The sequence below is a fragment of the Chiloscyllium plagiosum genome, chromosome 28, assembly GCF_004010195.1.
Source record: "Chiloscyllium plagiosum isolate BGI_BamShark_2017 chromosome 28, ASM401019v2, whole genome shotgun sequence".
NCBI classification, from domain to species: domain Eukaryota; kingdom Metazoa; phylum Chordata; class Chondrichthyes; order Orectolobiformes; family Hemiscylliidae; genus Chiloscyllium; species Chiloscyllium plagiosum.
Genome location: NC_057737.1, coordinates 32,020,750 through 32,035,191, shown reverse-complemented (window position 1 = coordinate 32,035,191; position 14,442 = coordinate 32,020,750). Strand labels below are relative to the sequence as shown.

The 14,442-nt window shown below is 43.1% G+C and overlaps 1 protein-coding gene across 2 annotated transcripts in view; it reads right to left on the bottom strand.

Moving 5' to 3' along the window:
* The window catches only part of LOC122564091 (peripheral-type benzodiazepine receptor-associated protein 1-like), a 299,068-nt gene extending 293,721 nt beyond the window's left edge, over positions 1–5,347 (bottom strand). Inside the window, exons 1-2 of one of the 2 annotated variants that reach the window (XM_043718642.1) lie at positions 5,252–5,347; positions 3,968–4,487 (exon numbers count right to left, since the gene is read on the bottom strand). In XM_043718642.1, coding sequence (XP_043574577.1) covers positions 3,968–4,030 — 63 coding nt within the window. In that variant the 5' untranslated portion in view covers positions 4,031–4,487; positions 5,252–5,347. Of the gene's footprint in view, positions 1–3,967; positions 4,543–5,251 lie in introns of those variants that run through there. The other variant, XM_043718643.1, reaches the window with a different exon arrangement.
* Positions 5,348–14,442: the final 9,095 nt, after the last annotated feature.

The following is a 14,442-nucleotide window of genomic DNA, read 5'->3' as shown; positions in this document are numbered from 1 at the left end:
AAGCTACAACACAGCTGTGTCGATATGTTAAACACCCCCAGAAGCAACTTATGGCTGATCCTGGTGATCCCAAAAACAGAGAAACATAGAAGAAAGGAGCCAGAGAAGGCCAATCGGCCCCTCAAGCCTGCTCCACCATTCAATACGATCATGGCTGATCATTAAGCTCAATACCTTAACACCAACCTCCCCACCCACCCCCCAAAAGCCCGACTTCCCCCCCCCCCCAACCCCCCAGAGCCCAGCCTCCCACCCCCAGCCTTTGATCTCTTTAGCCACATGAGTTAAATATACCTCCTTCTTGAAAACACAATCTTTTGGTCTCCTGTGGCAGTGAATACACCACTCTCTGGGTGAAGAAATCTCTCGTCTCAGTTCTAAAACATTTACACTTCCATCTTAGACTCTGACCCCTGCATCTGTACTCTCCCGCCATCAGGAACATCCTTCATTTATCTAACCTCCTAGTATTGTTGGAATTTTACAGGTTTCTATGTGATTACTCCTTCATTCTTCAAAACTCCAGTGAATACAATCCTAACTGACTCGATCTCTCCTCGTACATCAACCCTGATATCCCAGGAATCAGTCTGGTAAATTCACAACACTCCCTCGACAGCTAGAACACTCTTCCACAGATTTGGAGACCAAAACTGCACACAGTCTTGCAGGTGTGGTCTCATCAACACCCTGTAGAATTGCAGCAACAAACCCTTGCTCCTGCACGTGAATCCTCTCTCTATGAAGGCCTTCTGAAGGCACACTACTGTTTCCCTTCTTTACTGCCTGCTGCACCTGCACACTTACTTTCAGCGATTGGAGCTTGAGGACACAATAAATATTGTTGATTAAAGATCTGCAGGTCCTACCACCAAGCCATGGACGGTGGAGAACAATTAAACAACTAACAGGGCCCACAAATTTTCCCATCCTCAATGCTGGAGAAGCCCAGGGCATCAGTGTTTGCAACCATTCGACCAGAAGTGTTGACTAGATGAGCCTCCTCCTGAGGTCCCCAGCAACACACAAGCCTGGTCTCAACCAATTCAGTTCCCTCCGTACGATATCAAGAAACAGCCGAAAATACTGGGCACTGCAAAGGCTATGGGCCCTGACAATAGTATTGAAGAGTTGTGCTCCAGAACTAGCCATACTACTAGCCAAAGTGTCCCCATGGTGAGGGTGATAGGTCGGAGTAGGGTGGAGGCGGAGAGGTCAAGAAGAAGACTGCAGGTCAGGAAGGCGGTGCCGGGCTGGCAATAGTTGTGCTCCAGAACTAGCCATACTACTAGCCAAAGTGTCCCCATACAGTTTCAACATCAGCATCTATCCAGCAATGTGGAAAATTGCCCAGCTACGTACTGTACACAAAACACAGGTTCACTCCAATGTGATCGAGTACTGCCCAGCAGTTGACTCTTCTCTTAATCAAACTGTTCGGAGATGTCAAGGCACACCACTGCAGCAGATGGTCTTCAAACCAGGCCTCTTGACTTAGACGTAGGGACACTACCACTGAGCCACAAGAGCCCCACCCCAGCAGCTTACTCTCAATCATCAAAGTGATGGGAGGTGTCACCAACAGTGTTATCAAATGGCACTTACTCAGCAAGAACCCGCTCAGTGACACTGAGTTCGGGTTCCACTCGGGCCACTCAGCTCCTGACCTCCTTATGGCCTTGGTCCGATATGGACAAAAGAGTTGAATTCCAGAGGTGAGGGGTCAGTGACTGCCTTTGACACCAAGGTAGCATCAAGGTGCCCCAGACATTTTTTAAAATCATACTGATGGTCTTCCTGGCCCAGAGGTAGGGACACTACCACTGCACCATACAAAGTTCCAGTTCCTCAGGCCAGTGTCGTAAACCTAACCATGTTTAGCTGCTTCATTAGCAACCTTCCCTCCATCGAAGATCGAAATTTGGATGTTTGCTCATAATCATACAATATTCATTTCCTTTCACAACTGCCTTTGTGAAGCAAGGTCTACACAACATGGATGCCTGGGTTAATAGGTGACAAGTGACATTGAGCATACAAGTACCAGGCAATAACCTTTCCAAGAAGGGAGACTCTGACCATCTAAACATTTACCGGCACTGCCATGTCTGCGGCCCCCCCCCTCCCCCGCAACCCCAACACCTCTACCCCCCACAAACACCGGTCAACATCCTGGGATTTCCACTGATCTGAAAACTTACAGAACTGGTCACATAAATATCATGGCTACACGAATAGTATTGAGATTGGAAGCACAGTGGTGAATAACTCTACTCCTGACTCCTCAGGTCACAAAGTCAGGAGTGAGATGGAATATTTTCCAATTACCTAGATGACTGCAGCACCAACAACACTCAATCCAGGCCAAAGCAAACAATTAATGCACTCAATTCACAATTTAAACATTCTCCCCTTCCACCGCTATCACACAGTGCACCATCAGAAGATGCAATGCAATAACTCAGCAAGGCTTGCTTAACAACCCTTCCTAAATCAGTGACCTCTACTACTGAGAAGAACAGGGGAGGTAGATGCATGGGAGCACTTCCATCTTCATGTAACCCTGAAAATCACACAATTCAGCCCTGGAACTATATTATTGTTCTTTCATTATCACTGTGTCAAAATCCTGGAATTTCCTCCCTAACATTGTGGGAGTTTCTTCAAGGGAAGTTAAGAATGATGCGCACACCCAGGTACTTTTTTTTTTAAAGCTCACTGCTCATACAATCCAGAAATCAGTCTGACGTGATCACTTTTATTTTGATTAATTATTATTCATTCATGGGCGTAAGGCACAGTTCGATCTCACAGCATTGACAGTTTGAATAATTGCATTAATACTGTACATTCGCTGCACTGTTCATCTAGCTCCTCAAATTTGGGATCTCTCGCTCCCAAAACCTGCAGCTATTTTGCACTGAAACAGTAATAAATGGTACCCTTACAATTCCTTCAGACACGGCCCTGTCCCTCATTGCATTTATCTTGGTTTGTACACAATTTATCAGTGAATTCACTCGATAGACCAAACATCACAGACGTGGTACAGCAAGAGGAATCAGGAAAGTGGAGCAGTTGGGCGTTAAACATGTCAATCTCTCATAGTGTCCAACTCTATCTCATCTTATTCCAAAAGCAAGTTTGATTTCTCATAAAAACACCACAAACTGGTGATCTGAACACAACCTAGACCTTACCACGTTCCACGGCATCATTATTAACCTTTCCTCCATCAGAAGATCAAAACTGGGATGTTTGCTAACAAATAGTTGAGTTAGATGGTGATCTTATCCACTCTCCATATATTAAAGTGTCCCAACTAACCTGTGTGGGGGGGGGGGGGGGGCACTGATCCTAATTACAGCACCCAATCCCTTATCTGTCTATTCCAGCTGAGACAGAGTAACTCAGGACAAGTAACATTTCACAAGAATTCAATCAGAGAAGCTTCAGCCTCTGTGGCTCAGTACCATGTACCAAGAAGAAATAAAAGCTTGCATTCATATAGCACCTTTCACATTGAAAACTATCCCAAGGAGCTTCGCTGCAGAGTTTTTCAAACTTGATATGAACCACATCAAAAAGTCAAACCATTGGTCAAAAAACCAGTTCAGAAACACTACAAGGAGACAGTGTAATGATCGGAGAGGGAAAATTAGCCGAATTAGCAGAAGTTGCTGATGGGACAGATATGGAATTGGGGGATGTACCAGGTTACAGGAAGAGGAGTGTAGGGATTTCTGAGTATCAAAGAGAAGGAGGCCAGGGAGAGACAGAGGGAGAGAGCAAGGCAAAGGTGGGATTTGAAAACATGGGTGAGAGTTTTAAAAATTAACCCACGGTGTCTTTAACTTCTGAAGACTCAGTACAGCACCCAGTGTGCTAATAATTTTTCTGAAAACGGAGGGTGCCTGAGTTTTAATCAAAGCCCGAGGCTGACGGGTGAACGAAGGTGCATTCTTACCGTGTTGTTGATGCTGCCAATCGATTGGGAGGATTTCTGGGACTGCCATCTTCGGGAGGACATGGATAATGAGGAGTAGCTGCAACAGACCCTGATAACACAGCATAGGCCAGTTAATAGGCTGGGTTTAGTCCACTCTCATCAGGAAATAGAAACCGCCCCAGGTTGCCAAACACTGGTCTGAAAGTACATAGGAGTGGCCTGTTGTTACTGCAGTTTCTGGCCAGTTGCTATGAGATAGTTTGCTGTTGTGTGTCTCCCAGGACAGTTACCAGGAAACATGCAGATTATAATGATTAAATGCACATTCAGGAATACTTCTCTCACAAGTACAATGATAGATGACTATTCTGTCAGGGGTTCACCAGCAAATGTCTATATAGCCATGCCACCCTCGGTTTGCTGTGAAATGCCTGTTTAATGGATGTCCATTCAGAACAGCACCAGGAGGCTGCCGCTCAATAATGTGTCTCCAGCATCCATGGGCAGATATCGGTCCAACTGTGTTTCTCTCACAAGCCTGCACCAGGAAATTGAAAATAAGGTCAGTCAGCACTATCCAGAAACCAACCTGAGCCTTCAGGTTACTTCAATCCTTCTCTTTGAGTTTAAGAGTCTTCTGCGCTCTCAACTCAGCAGTTTTTCAAAGTCTCTCACCTGCAGTCACCTGATTTTAATTGCCCATTCACACCCAAGCTCCACTCGTACTGACCGGTTCCTAAACTAGGCCGGTAATGCAGCCTGTCCACCATGAGAAGCACCTTGCAGCCTCTCACCCCCAACTCATTTAGTTGCAAGTTATCCAAGAAAACCCCCTTGGTTCAGTTGTGTACTCTCCTCCTTCTCTGGGACCTCCTTCAGCCTCCACAAGCTTTGAATTGTCAACTGTAATCAGTTTTACAGGTTCATGTTTATCCACATCTACACATTGTCTCACTTAACAGTGCCTTGCTCCTGCTGTGTTTCCTGTTTCTGACTCACCTGTCTATAATCCCCCTCAAACCCACTTCCACCTTCATTAGATGCAAGATTAAATATATTGGAACCATAAGACCATAAGACATAGGAGCGGAAGTAAGGCCATTCGGCCCATCGAGTCCACTCCGCGATTTTATTTAACCTCAGTCTCAGCATAAACTTTGTGGGGGACACGGACTCTTAAGTTCAAGCACGCAAACTCTGACTGCAGAAATGACCTGGCCTTAGCTGAGGTCAAAAGTGAAAAGGTTAATAATCTAATAATGGATAATATTTTAACAAAAGTTAATAATGGATAACACCCACAGGAGTTCAGTGTTCCCTCCCTGGAGAATTATTAAAATGTCTATTAGAGTGGCCAGAATAAGGCTCTTTAGTAGGTTCTCTCTTTCCCATTGCAGGAATAAGTGGCCAGTACAGCTCCTCTTTTTCTGACTTGAGTTGATTAATGGTCACTGTTGGGTCTGGTCTGACCTCTCAGTTCAGGTGAGGGAGGAAATGGGGTCTGCCTCCCTCTACTGGCCAAGTGGGGCAGGTGCAGCTCCAGATGGAAACAGCGCCGCCCTCTGACTCTGGGAGTCACTGCACTCGCCCTTGGAGCGGGGATAACGGGGATTAGGAGCCTGGCTGTAGGTCCCTCCACGCTCCCGGCTCACGGTGCAGGGCCCCCGACAGCGTGATTTACTGCCGCCTAGTCTACTCAGCCGAGACCGGACCCCTGTCCTTCTGACCTATCCCGGCGGCAGCTCAACCGGCTCCAAACGCCCCAGACCCACGGGCTCTTGAAGCGGACACGAACTCACCAGGAGGCAGCGGCGACCGTTACCCCAGCAACAGGGGGAGGTGTCCTCTAGCGGAGGGAAAGGGAACTGCGGGAAAGCTGTGCCCCCTGGTGGAGATGGAAGGAACTGCGAGAAAGCCGTGCCCCCTGGTGGAGATGGAGGAAACTGCGGGAAGGCCATCACCCCCCCCGCCGTGGAGATGGAGGGAACTGCAGAAGACTGGTGCCCTCAGGCCAAGAGAGAGATTTGCAAAAGAGCGGTGCCCCCTGTTGGAGAGGGAGAGACCTGCAGGAGAGCGGTATCTCTGGCAACAACAGGAGAACAGAGGAGCAGGAGGAGACCATCTGGCTCTTCGAGGCTGTTCCACCATTCAATAAGATCATGGCTAATCTTTTCATGGCCATAGCTCACCATAAGCCTTAATTCCTTCACTGTTCAAAAATTATCTTAGTTTTAAAAACATTGACTGAGGAAGCCTCAACCCTTTCACTGGGCATGGAATTCCACAGATTCACCTAATTTTGAAGCTATTCCCTCTTGTCTTCATTTCACCTGCCAGTAGAAACATCCTCTCTACTTCTTTCTTATAAAATCCCTTCATAATTTTAAAAGTTTCTATAAGATCCCCTCTCATTCTTCTAAATTCCAATGAATATAATCCCAGTCTACCCAGTCTCTCCTCATAAGCCCATCCTCTCAACTCCTGAATCAACCGAGTGAACTTCAACTGCACCCCCTTTCTCAAATAAGGAGACCAAAACTGCCTGCAGTGCTCCAGGTGTGGCCTCACCAGCACCCATTGCAGCTGCAACATAACCTCTCTGCTTTTAAACTCAATCCCTTCAGCAATGAAAAACAAAATTCCATTTGTCTTCTTAATTATCTGTTGCACCTGAAGACCAACCTTCTGTGATTCATGCACAAAGACACCCAGATCCCTCTGCACAGCAGTGTGCTGAAATTTCTTCGAGGAGAAAGTGAGGACTGCAGATGCTGGGGATCAGAGCTGAAAATGTGTTGCTGAAGAAGGGCTTATGCCCGAAACGTCGATTCTCCTGTTCCTTGGATGCTGCCTGACCTGCTGTGCTGAAATTTCTTACCAATCAAGTAATAGTCCTTTTTACTGTTATTCCTGCCAAAATGGATGACTTCACATTTATTAACATTGTACTCCATCCGACAGACTTTTGTGCACTCACTTAAACTATCTATGTCCCTTTGCAAAGTTTCACAGTCCTCTGCACTCTTTGCTCTACCACTCATCTTAGTGTTATCCACAAACTTTGACATACTACACATGGTTCCCCAATTCCAAATTGTCTATGTAAACGTAAGGGAGTTGGACATTGAGGTACAGGATGCTGGGACCATTTACTAAGCAGACAATATTATGGGTCAATTGATGAATAAAAATCCTCTGCTGGCCCAGATACAAACATATATCCTTCCAGCAACACAAATAACTCATTAAAAATTGTTTCACTCAATCTACTACATGTAGGTTTGCTCACTGAGCTGGAAAGTTCATTTTCAGATGTTTCGTCGCCATACTAGGTAACACCTTCAGTGAGCCTCCGGATGATGTTACCTAGTATAATGACGAAATGTCTGAAAATGAACCTTCCAGCTCAGCAAGTGAACCTACATCCAGAACCTCAACCTGAGCTACAAATCTTCTCAAACCTTGCTAACTTAATCTACAATTATATCTTTCTTTCACCAATTAAGTGTTTTGACTAGAGTTACTAAAATTCAAATGAAACTATTCCTTTATGGCTTTGCATTTGTCCCTGACCCAAAAGAAATACACTCCAACATTCAACAAATTGTAATAAAGTTAAAAATCACACAACACCAGGTTATAGTCAAACAAGTTTAGTTGGAAGCACTAGCTTTCAGAGTGCTGCTCCTTCACCAGGTAGCTGTGGAGCAGGATCATAAGACACAGAATTTATTGCAAAGGATCTCAGTGTCATGCAACTGATATGATATATTGAACAGATCTAGATTGCTGTTAAATCTTTCATTTTTTAGAATGGGTTGCAGGTTTCAGCTCATTGATATGTAAATCCCAGAACTTCTTTCCGGTCAATTCCTGAGATAACTAAAGGTTTTATTTTTAAAAAGTGACATCACAGCTCACACAATGCATTAAAAGTGTGAGGTTAGAGTCTGTCTGTATCCCAATCTTGAGCCGGGCTGATTCAATTTCCAAAGCAGGACTTTATAAAATGTCACATGGATTGACTGCCTGCAGATTGTGTGCTTTTTGAACAAAATAGAATGTATCTGCAATTACAATTCTGAAAATGCAAATTCACCCCATAGACTTATATGTGTGTGTGTGTGTGTGTGTGCATGTGAGGGAGAGAGAAGGAAAGAGAGAGAGAGTGTGTGTGTTTGCGTGTGTGTGGGCTTGGCAGAGTGTGTGCATGAGTGTGATGGAGTATAAGTCTGTGAGAGGGTGTGTACATGGGTGAGTGTGGTGGGGTGGTGTGTGAGTGTGTATGAGAGAAAGTGTGTGTAAGAGAGAGGGTCTGCATGAGTATGTGTGTATGTAAGAGTGTGTGTATGTGTGCTTGTGCGTGTGTGTGAGAGAATGTACAGTGTAGTGAGGTCACCTGCAGTGTGACATGAAACCAAGGACCCGGCTGAGGCCATCCACAAGGGTACCGAACTTGGTTATCAGCCTCTGCTCAGCCACTCTGCATTGTTGCGCATCCTGAAGTCCGCCTTGGAGGATGGTCACCCAAAGGTCCGAGGCCGGATGCCCTGGACAGCTGAAGTGTTCACCGATTGGGAGGGAACACTCCTGGCTGGTGATTGTTGAGCGGTGTCCATTCATCCATTGTCGTAGTGTCGGTTTGGTCTCGCCAATGTACCGTACCTCGGGGCATCCTTGCCTGCAGTGTATGAGATAATGTTGGTCGGGTCACATGAGTACCTGCTGCATACATGGTAAATTGTAATAAAATAGATTCACCTAAGTCTGCCAACTCTGCAATTAAAACTCATGGTCAATGGGACTTGCTGTTTTTGACACAAGGCGAAAGTGAGGACTGCAGATGCTGGAGATTAGAGTCGAGAGTGCGATGCTGGAAAAGCTCAGCAGGTCTGGCAGCATCTGAGGAGTGGGAGAATCGATGTTTTGAGTAAAAGCCCAAATTCCTGATGAAGGGCTTTTGCCTGGAACGTTGATCTTCCTGCACCTTGGATGCTGCCTGACCTGCTGTGCTTTTCCAGCACCACACTCTCCACCACACACTCCCTTAGCAGGGCATCCACATAACCATATGGATTAGGAGCAAAAGTAGGCCACTTGAGCTCTGCCATTCAATACAATCAAAGCTGATCTGATTACTCCACATTCCCATCTATTTCTGAGAAGCTTACACCCTTCTGCTTAGCAACAACCTCTCTACCTCTGCCTTAAAAATATTCAAAGATTGTGCCTTCTCTCCCTTTGAAGGAAGAGTGTTCCAAAGACTCACAATGCTTTGCGAGAAACAACATTTCCTCATCCCTTCATTCTAGTATCTCCAACAGTTTCCACATCTGCCCTTTCAAGACCTTATGTGTTTAAATCAAATCCCCTCTTTCATTTCCAAATTTCAGGGGACGTAAGGACAGACTGTCCAACTTGTTCTCATAACACAACCCACCCATTCCAGGTATTAATCTAATAAATTCTCTTTGAACTGATTCCAATGTATTTAAACTCTTTCCTAAAATAGGGAGACCAATACCGTAAACAGTGCCCAGATACGGTCTCACAGATGTCTTGTATTACTGAAAAATAACTTCCATACATTTGCATTCAATTCTCCGTACAATAATTCCCCATTCAATACATTCTAATAGATTCTTCAATAATTTGCATTATGTGCATAATGGCATTTTGTAAACATGCATTAGAACACCCAGATCCCTCTGCATCTCTGAGCTCTGCAATTTCTCAACAAATTTTAAAAATGCTTCTTTTTTAATTCCTCCTGTCAAAATGGACAATTTTACATGTTCCTACATTACACTTCCTATTCACTTAACCTATCTATATTTGGATTTGATTTGATTTGATTTGATTTATTATTGTCACATGTACCCAGGTACAGTGAAAAGTTTTGTTTTGCATGCAAATCAGGCAGATCATACCATAAAAACCCCCATATCGGGGTAATGGAACAGACCAAGGAACTCAATGTTATGGCTGCGGAGAAGGTGCAGAGACTGAGGTCAACATTAAACTTGAAATCTGAGAGGTCCATTCAGAAGTCTAATAAGTGAGGAAGAAGCTGTTCTTGTACCTGTTGATATGTGTGTTTAAGCTTTTGTATCTTCTGCCCGATGGAAGAGAGTATAACCAGGGTGGGAGGGGTCTTTGATCTTGTTGACTGCCTTCCTGAGTCTGCGAGGAGTCAATGAATGGACAAGACATCTCCCTTACATCCCCTTGCCACTGACCTTCCTATCTTTGAATCATTGTCAAATTTAGCAACCACCTCATCCATCCCTTCATTCAAGTAAACATTTAAGGTCTTGGGACTGATCTCTGTGATACACAAATATTGCTTCTTGCAAATGAAAGTGACCCTTTTATGCCTACGTTCTGTTTCCTGTTAATTAGCCAAGCCAATCTTCTACCCACAGCAATATTTTACCCTCTCAACATCACACTTATTTTCTGCAATAAACTTTTGTAAATTCTTTTGGAAATATAAGTTGGAAAATGGACATTTGGAGGTTGCTATTTTGCAGAGAATGAAATGATTAGCTTTCCAACAACACTGAGGAAAAGTCAAACTGTGTGGTGTTCACTTATGAGTTACCAAGAGCATTTGTAAAAGCTGGAGCGATAGCTTTGTGAGACATGCTGGCACCAGATGGCTTTGGGTTAAAACATCACCTCCCTACAGCAGTTAGTCACAGAACTGAGGAGAGAGCAATTGCACTCAGACCCCCAAAATACCAGCAAAAGAAGATATATCTCTCTCTCTCTGACTATTTTTTTCTTTCAGTGGAAAGGAACAGTACTCAAAGGCTCTTTGAGTCCAACTGTCTAGCTGCTAAATCACAGTGAGCAACAGTATGATAAGATCGCCAAAAAAACAGGAGAACTGCAAAATATTCCCTCTAATCTCCCTTGGCTTTGGACTCCAACATGAGAATTTGTTCCTTTTTGCCTATGTTTTACACAAGTTATATTTCTGAAGCACAGCCTTGCCTGACCTAATGGATATGGAGATCAGAGTGGTGCTGGAAAAGCACAGCAGGTCAGGCAGCATCCGAGGAGCAGGATAAGTGACATTTCGGGCAAAAGCCCTTCATCAGGAATCTTGACTCCAATCTCCAGCATCTGCAGTTCCCAGTTTTGCCTAATGGATGTGGATGTGTGCTGGGAATTTAAAGGGTGTACAGTTTCAGTTTGCACTTTAATGATTAATCTTTCGAGCTCAAGATTTCAGCAACAAAGATGTTACTTTTCAGTTTTGCCAAGGTGACTTAAACAAAAAGCAGCAAGTCATTTTGAGCAGTGAACTAAAGATGTTTTCCAAGAAACTGGATAAGTTAACTGTCTCAGTCAGCTGGCTGGGGAGTTAATTAAGATCATAAGAACATAACAGATAGAAACAGGAGTGAACTGTTCAGCCCCTAAGCCTGCTCCATCATTCAATATGATCATGGCTGATCGGACATTCCTCATATCCTCATTCCTGCCTTTTCCCTATAACCTGTACATCTCAGTCTTAAACATAGACAAGGACTCTGCCCCCACAGCTTTCTGTGGCAGGATTTTCAAAGACAATTAACCCTCCAAAAGAAGAAATTCCTCCTCATCTCCATCTTAAATTGGTGTGCTTTTATTCTGAGACTAATCCATTTGGTCCAATACTCTCTCATGAGGGGAAACATTCTCTCAGCATTTACCCTATTAAGCTGCTTAGGGATCCTTTATGTTTCAATAAGATCATCTCTCATTCTTCAAAACTCCAGTGATTAGAGTCCCAATCTGTTTAGCTTTTGCTCATAAGATAATCTCTCCACACCAGGAATCAGCTTTGAAAACCTTCTCTGAACTGCTTTCAATGAAATTACATCTCTCCTTCATTAACAGACCCAAAACTGCACAAGTACTCTCAAGTCCCTTGGTGTTGGAGCTCCCTGCAGTTTTTCTCCGTTGCTGAATGTTTACAAAGTTGCGTTTTGCAATGCAGAAAGAAACGGGCAAGACCCACGAAAAGTTTGAGTTCAGAAGAAAAGGCACCTATCAACCTATCAAAAGAACAGCTTTAATTTACTTTATTGATGTCTTCAGGCTGAGAAAGTTGGTAGAAGTCTGCAGGCCATTGGGAAAACAGTGCTAAGCTGCTTCAACTGTCCAAGGAAGAGATCTGAAAAGTGTAACTTGAGTCATAAATTAAAGAAGTAAGATAGAAATGATAGATAACTGGGTTTGCATATCTGTCAAGGATGTTGCGGTGAAAAGGGTTCAATCTGTCTTTTTGCTGTTTATGTTAATATCTTTCTGAATTATTTTACAGGTGTATAGTTTTTTTCTCAAAATCAATGTGTTTTTTTAAAGTATATCGTCAGCCTTCTGCAAATATATTTATTAACTGGGCACCATAGTAACCTAATTGCAAAAATATAATGTTGTTTTCTACTCTGAGATCTGACTTGGGATCAGAACACTTGCACATTTTGTACACATGTCCCAATGGCATGATTGCTTGGTGTGCTCTTTGAGAAAAAAATTCCTGACAACAAGAATGAAAGCAATTCCATTTTTATATTTCTCTCTCTCACACACAGGCACTGCACATGCCAACATACAAGCACATACCAACCAAGACACATCCATATGCCACTCACAAGAACACCAATACAGATGCAAACACATGGGCACTTTCACATGGGTGTGTAAGGAGCAATCGTATAGGGTACATCACAAATACAAGGAATATTTATAAATAGGAGCTTCAGTTGTCTTGGAAACAGAGCAGAACCAGAAAGGGATGTAAATTCTATGAAGAAAATTCTATGAAATATTTATTATTATTAACAGAATCAATTATTCTGAGAATTTTGTAATTTTGAATTAATTTATAACGGTATAGATTTAGTTATAGATCTAAAGAAAAAATCCATAGTTGTCTGACGTAATTATCTCATGAACAGCGGTTTTACAATAGTAGAGCATGAAGATTGAGTGGTTGCCTGGTCGACCAGACCAGCTGATTTATAACTTTTATTACCATTTGTGCTTTGAGAGAATTCTTCAGTGACTGTGCCCTGGATTGGTGCAGTTTTACTTATGGATTGTACTTCTCGCATAACTTCATGGTTGTCCCTTCATTGACTCCAAACACTCCAGAGTGGGGAGTGGATTACTTCAGTTGGCTGGATATCTGGTTTGCAATGCAGAATACCACCAACAGCATGCATTCAATTCCCACACCAGCTGCAATCAGTATAAAAGTCCTGCCTTCTCGACATCAGGCCTTGCCAGAGACAGAGTGATCCTGAAGTTAAACCATGACCAGTCACTCTCTGTAATGAGACAGCAGTCCTCTGTGATGATGATGATTATACCCTGGATTATTTTTGGATTTCTATACTATAATTTTAGAGGCTGGACTGTTACTTCCCTGAGTCCCTTAACTTTGAGTAATTCTCAAACAAGCCTATACAAAGCCTTTCTTTATACAATGATGTACACAATGCTGAATACTGCTCGTTTCTCTTCTGTTCTTCTTTGGATCTCGAACATCTTTCTTTCTGCTCTTCTGGTGTCAGAGCAGTAGCTTATATCATTATTAATATTTAACAATAATGAATAAACAAAAATAGACTTTTATTGAGAGATGTTATTTTCAAATGAGTTTGTGGCAAAAATAGATCTTAATACAGAGTTCCATGTGTCTGAGTAAATAGAGAAGTTAAATCAAAAAGAGTGGAGATTGGGCTACCAATTTCACTTCACCTCATTTTGTGCCTCAGTTTAGTATCGCATTTAAAAGAGCAAAAGTCACTGAAGCAACAGAGGACTGTTACACACTCTACTGCCAAAGTGGCACTGTTCATCAATAGGAGAAAGTGAGGTCTGCAGATGCTGGAGATCAGAGATGGAAATGTGTTGCTGGAAAAGCGCAGCAGGTCAGGCAGCATCTAGGGAACAGGAGAATCTAATGCCCGAAACGTCGATTCTCCTGTTTCCTAGATGCTGCCTGACCTGCTGTGCTTTTCCAGCAACACATTTCCATCACTGTTCATCAATAGCCAGTTGAAGAAAACTTGTGCACAAATATTACTGTAGTACAAAAAGCAATACCTAAAAATGAAGGAAGACAGCAAAGTGAGGGGTGTTGTAAATATCTGAAAGTTCATATTCAATGTATTGTGTGTTGAGTGCCAAAATGTTAATGAAGACAGTAGAAAATACTCCACACAGATATACATATACTGTTAGAAAATGAACAAGTAACATTGAAATAATTTGCAAACAATGACCAGAAATCTTTGTTTTTAAGATCTCTGATCCTTTAGTTTTTTTAAATCTCCAATTGTTATCATAACAAGCAAAAAATTCTGTGAATATTAGGTTACAATCAAGTCAATACAAAGGGAACCTGGTTCCCATGTTGTGTTAATCATTCAAGGATCTCATCCTTACTGGAGTCTAACCAACCTTGGAAAGGAATCTAATGTGTAGTGTGG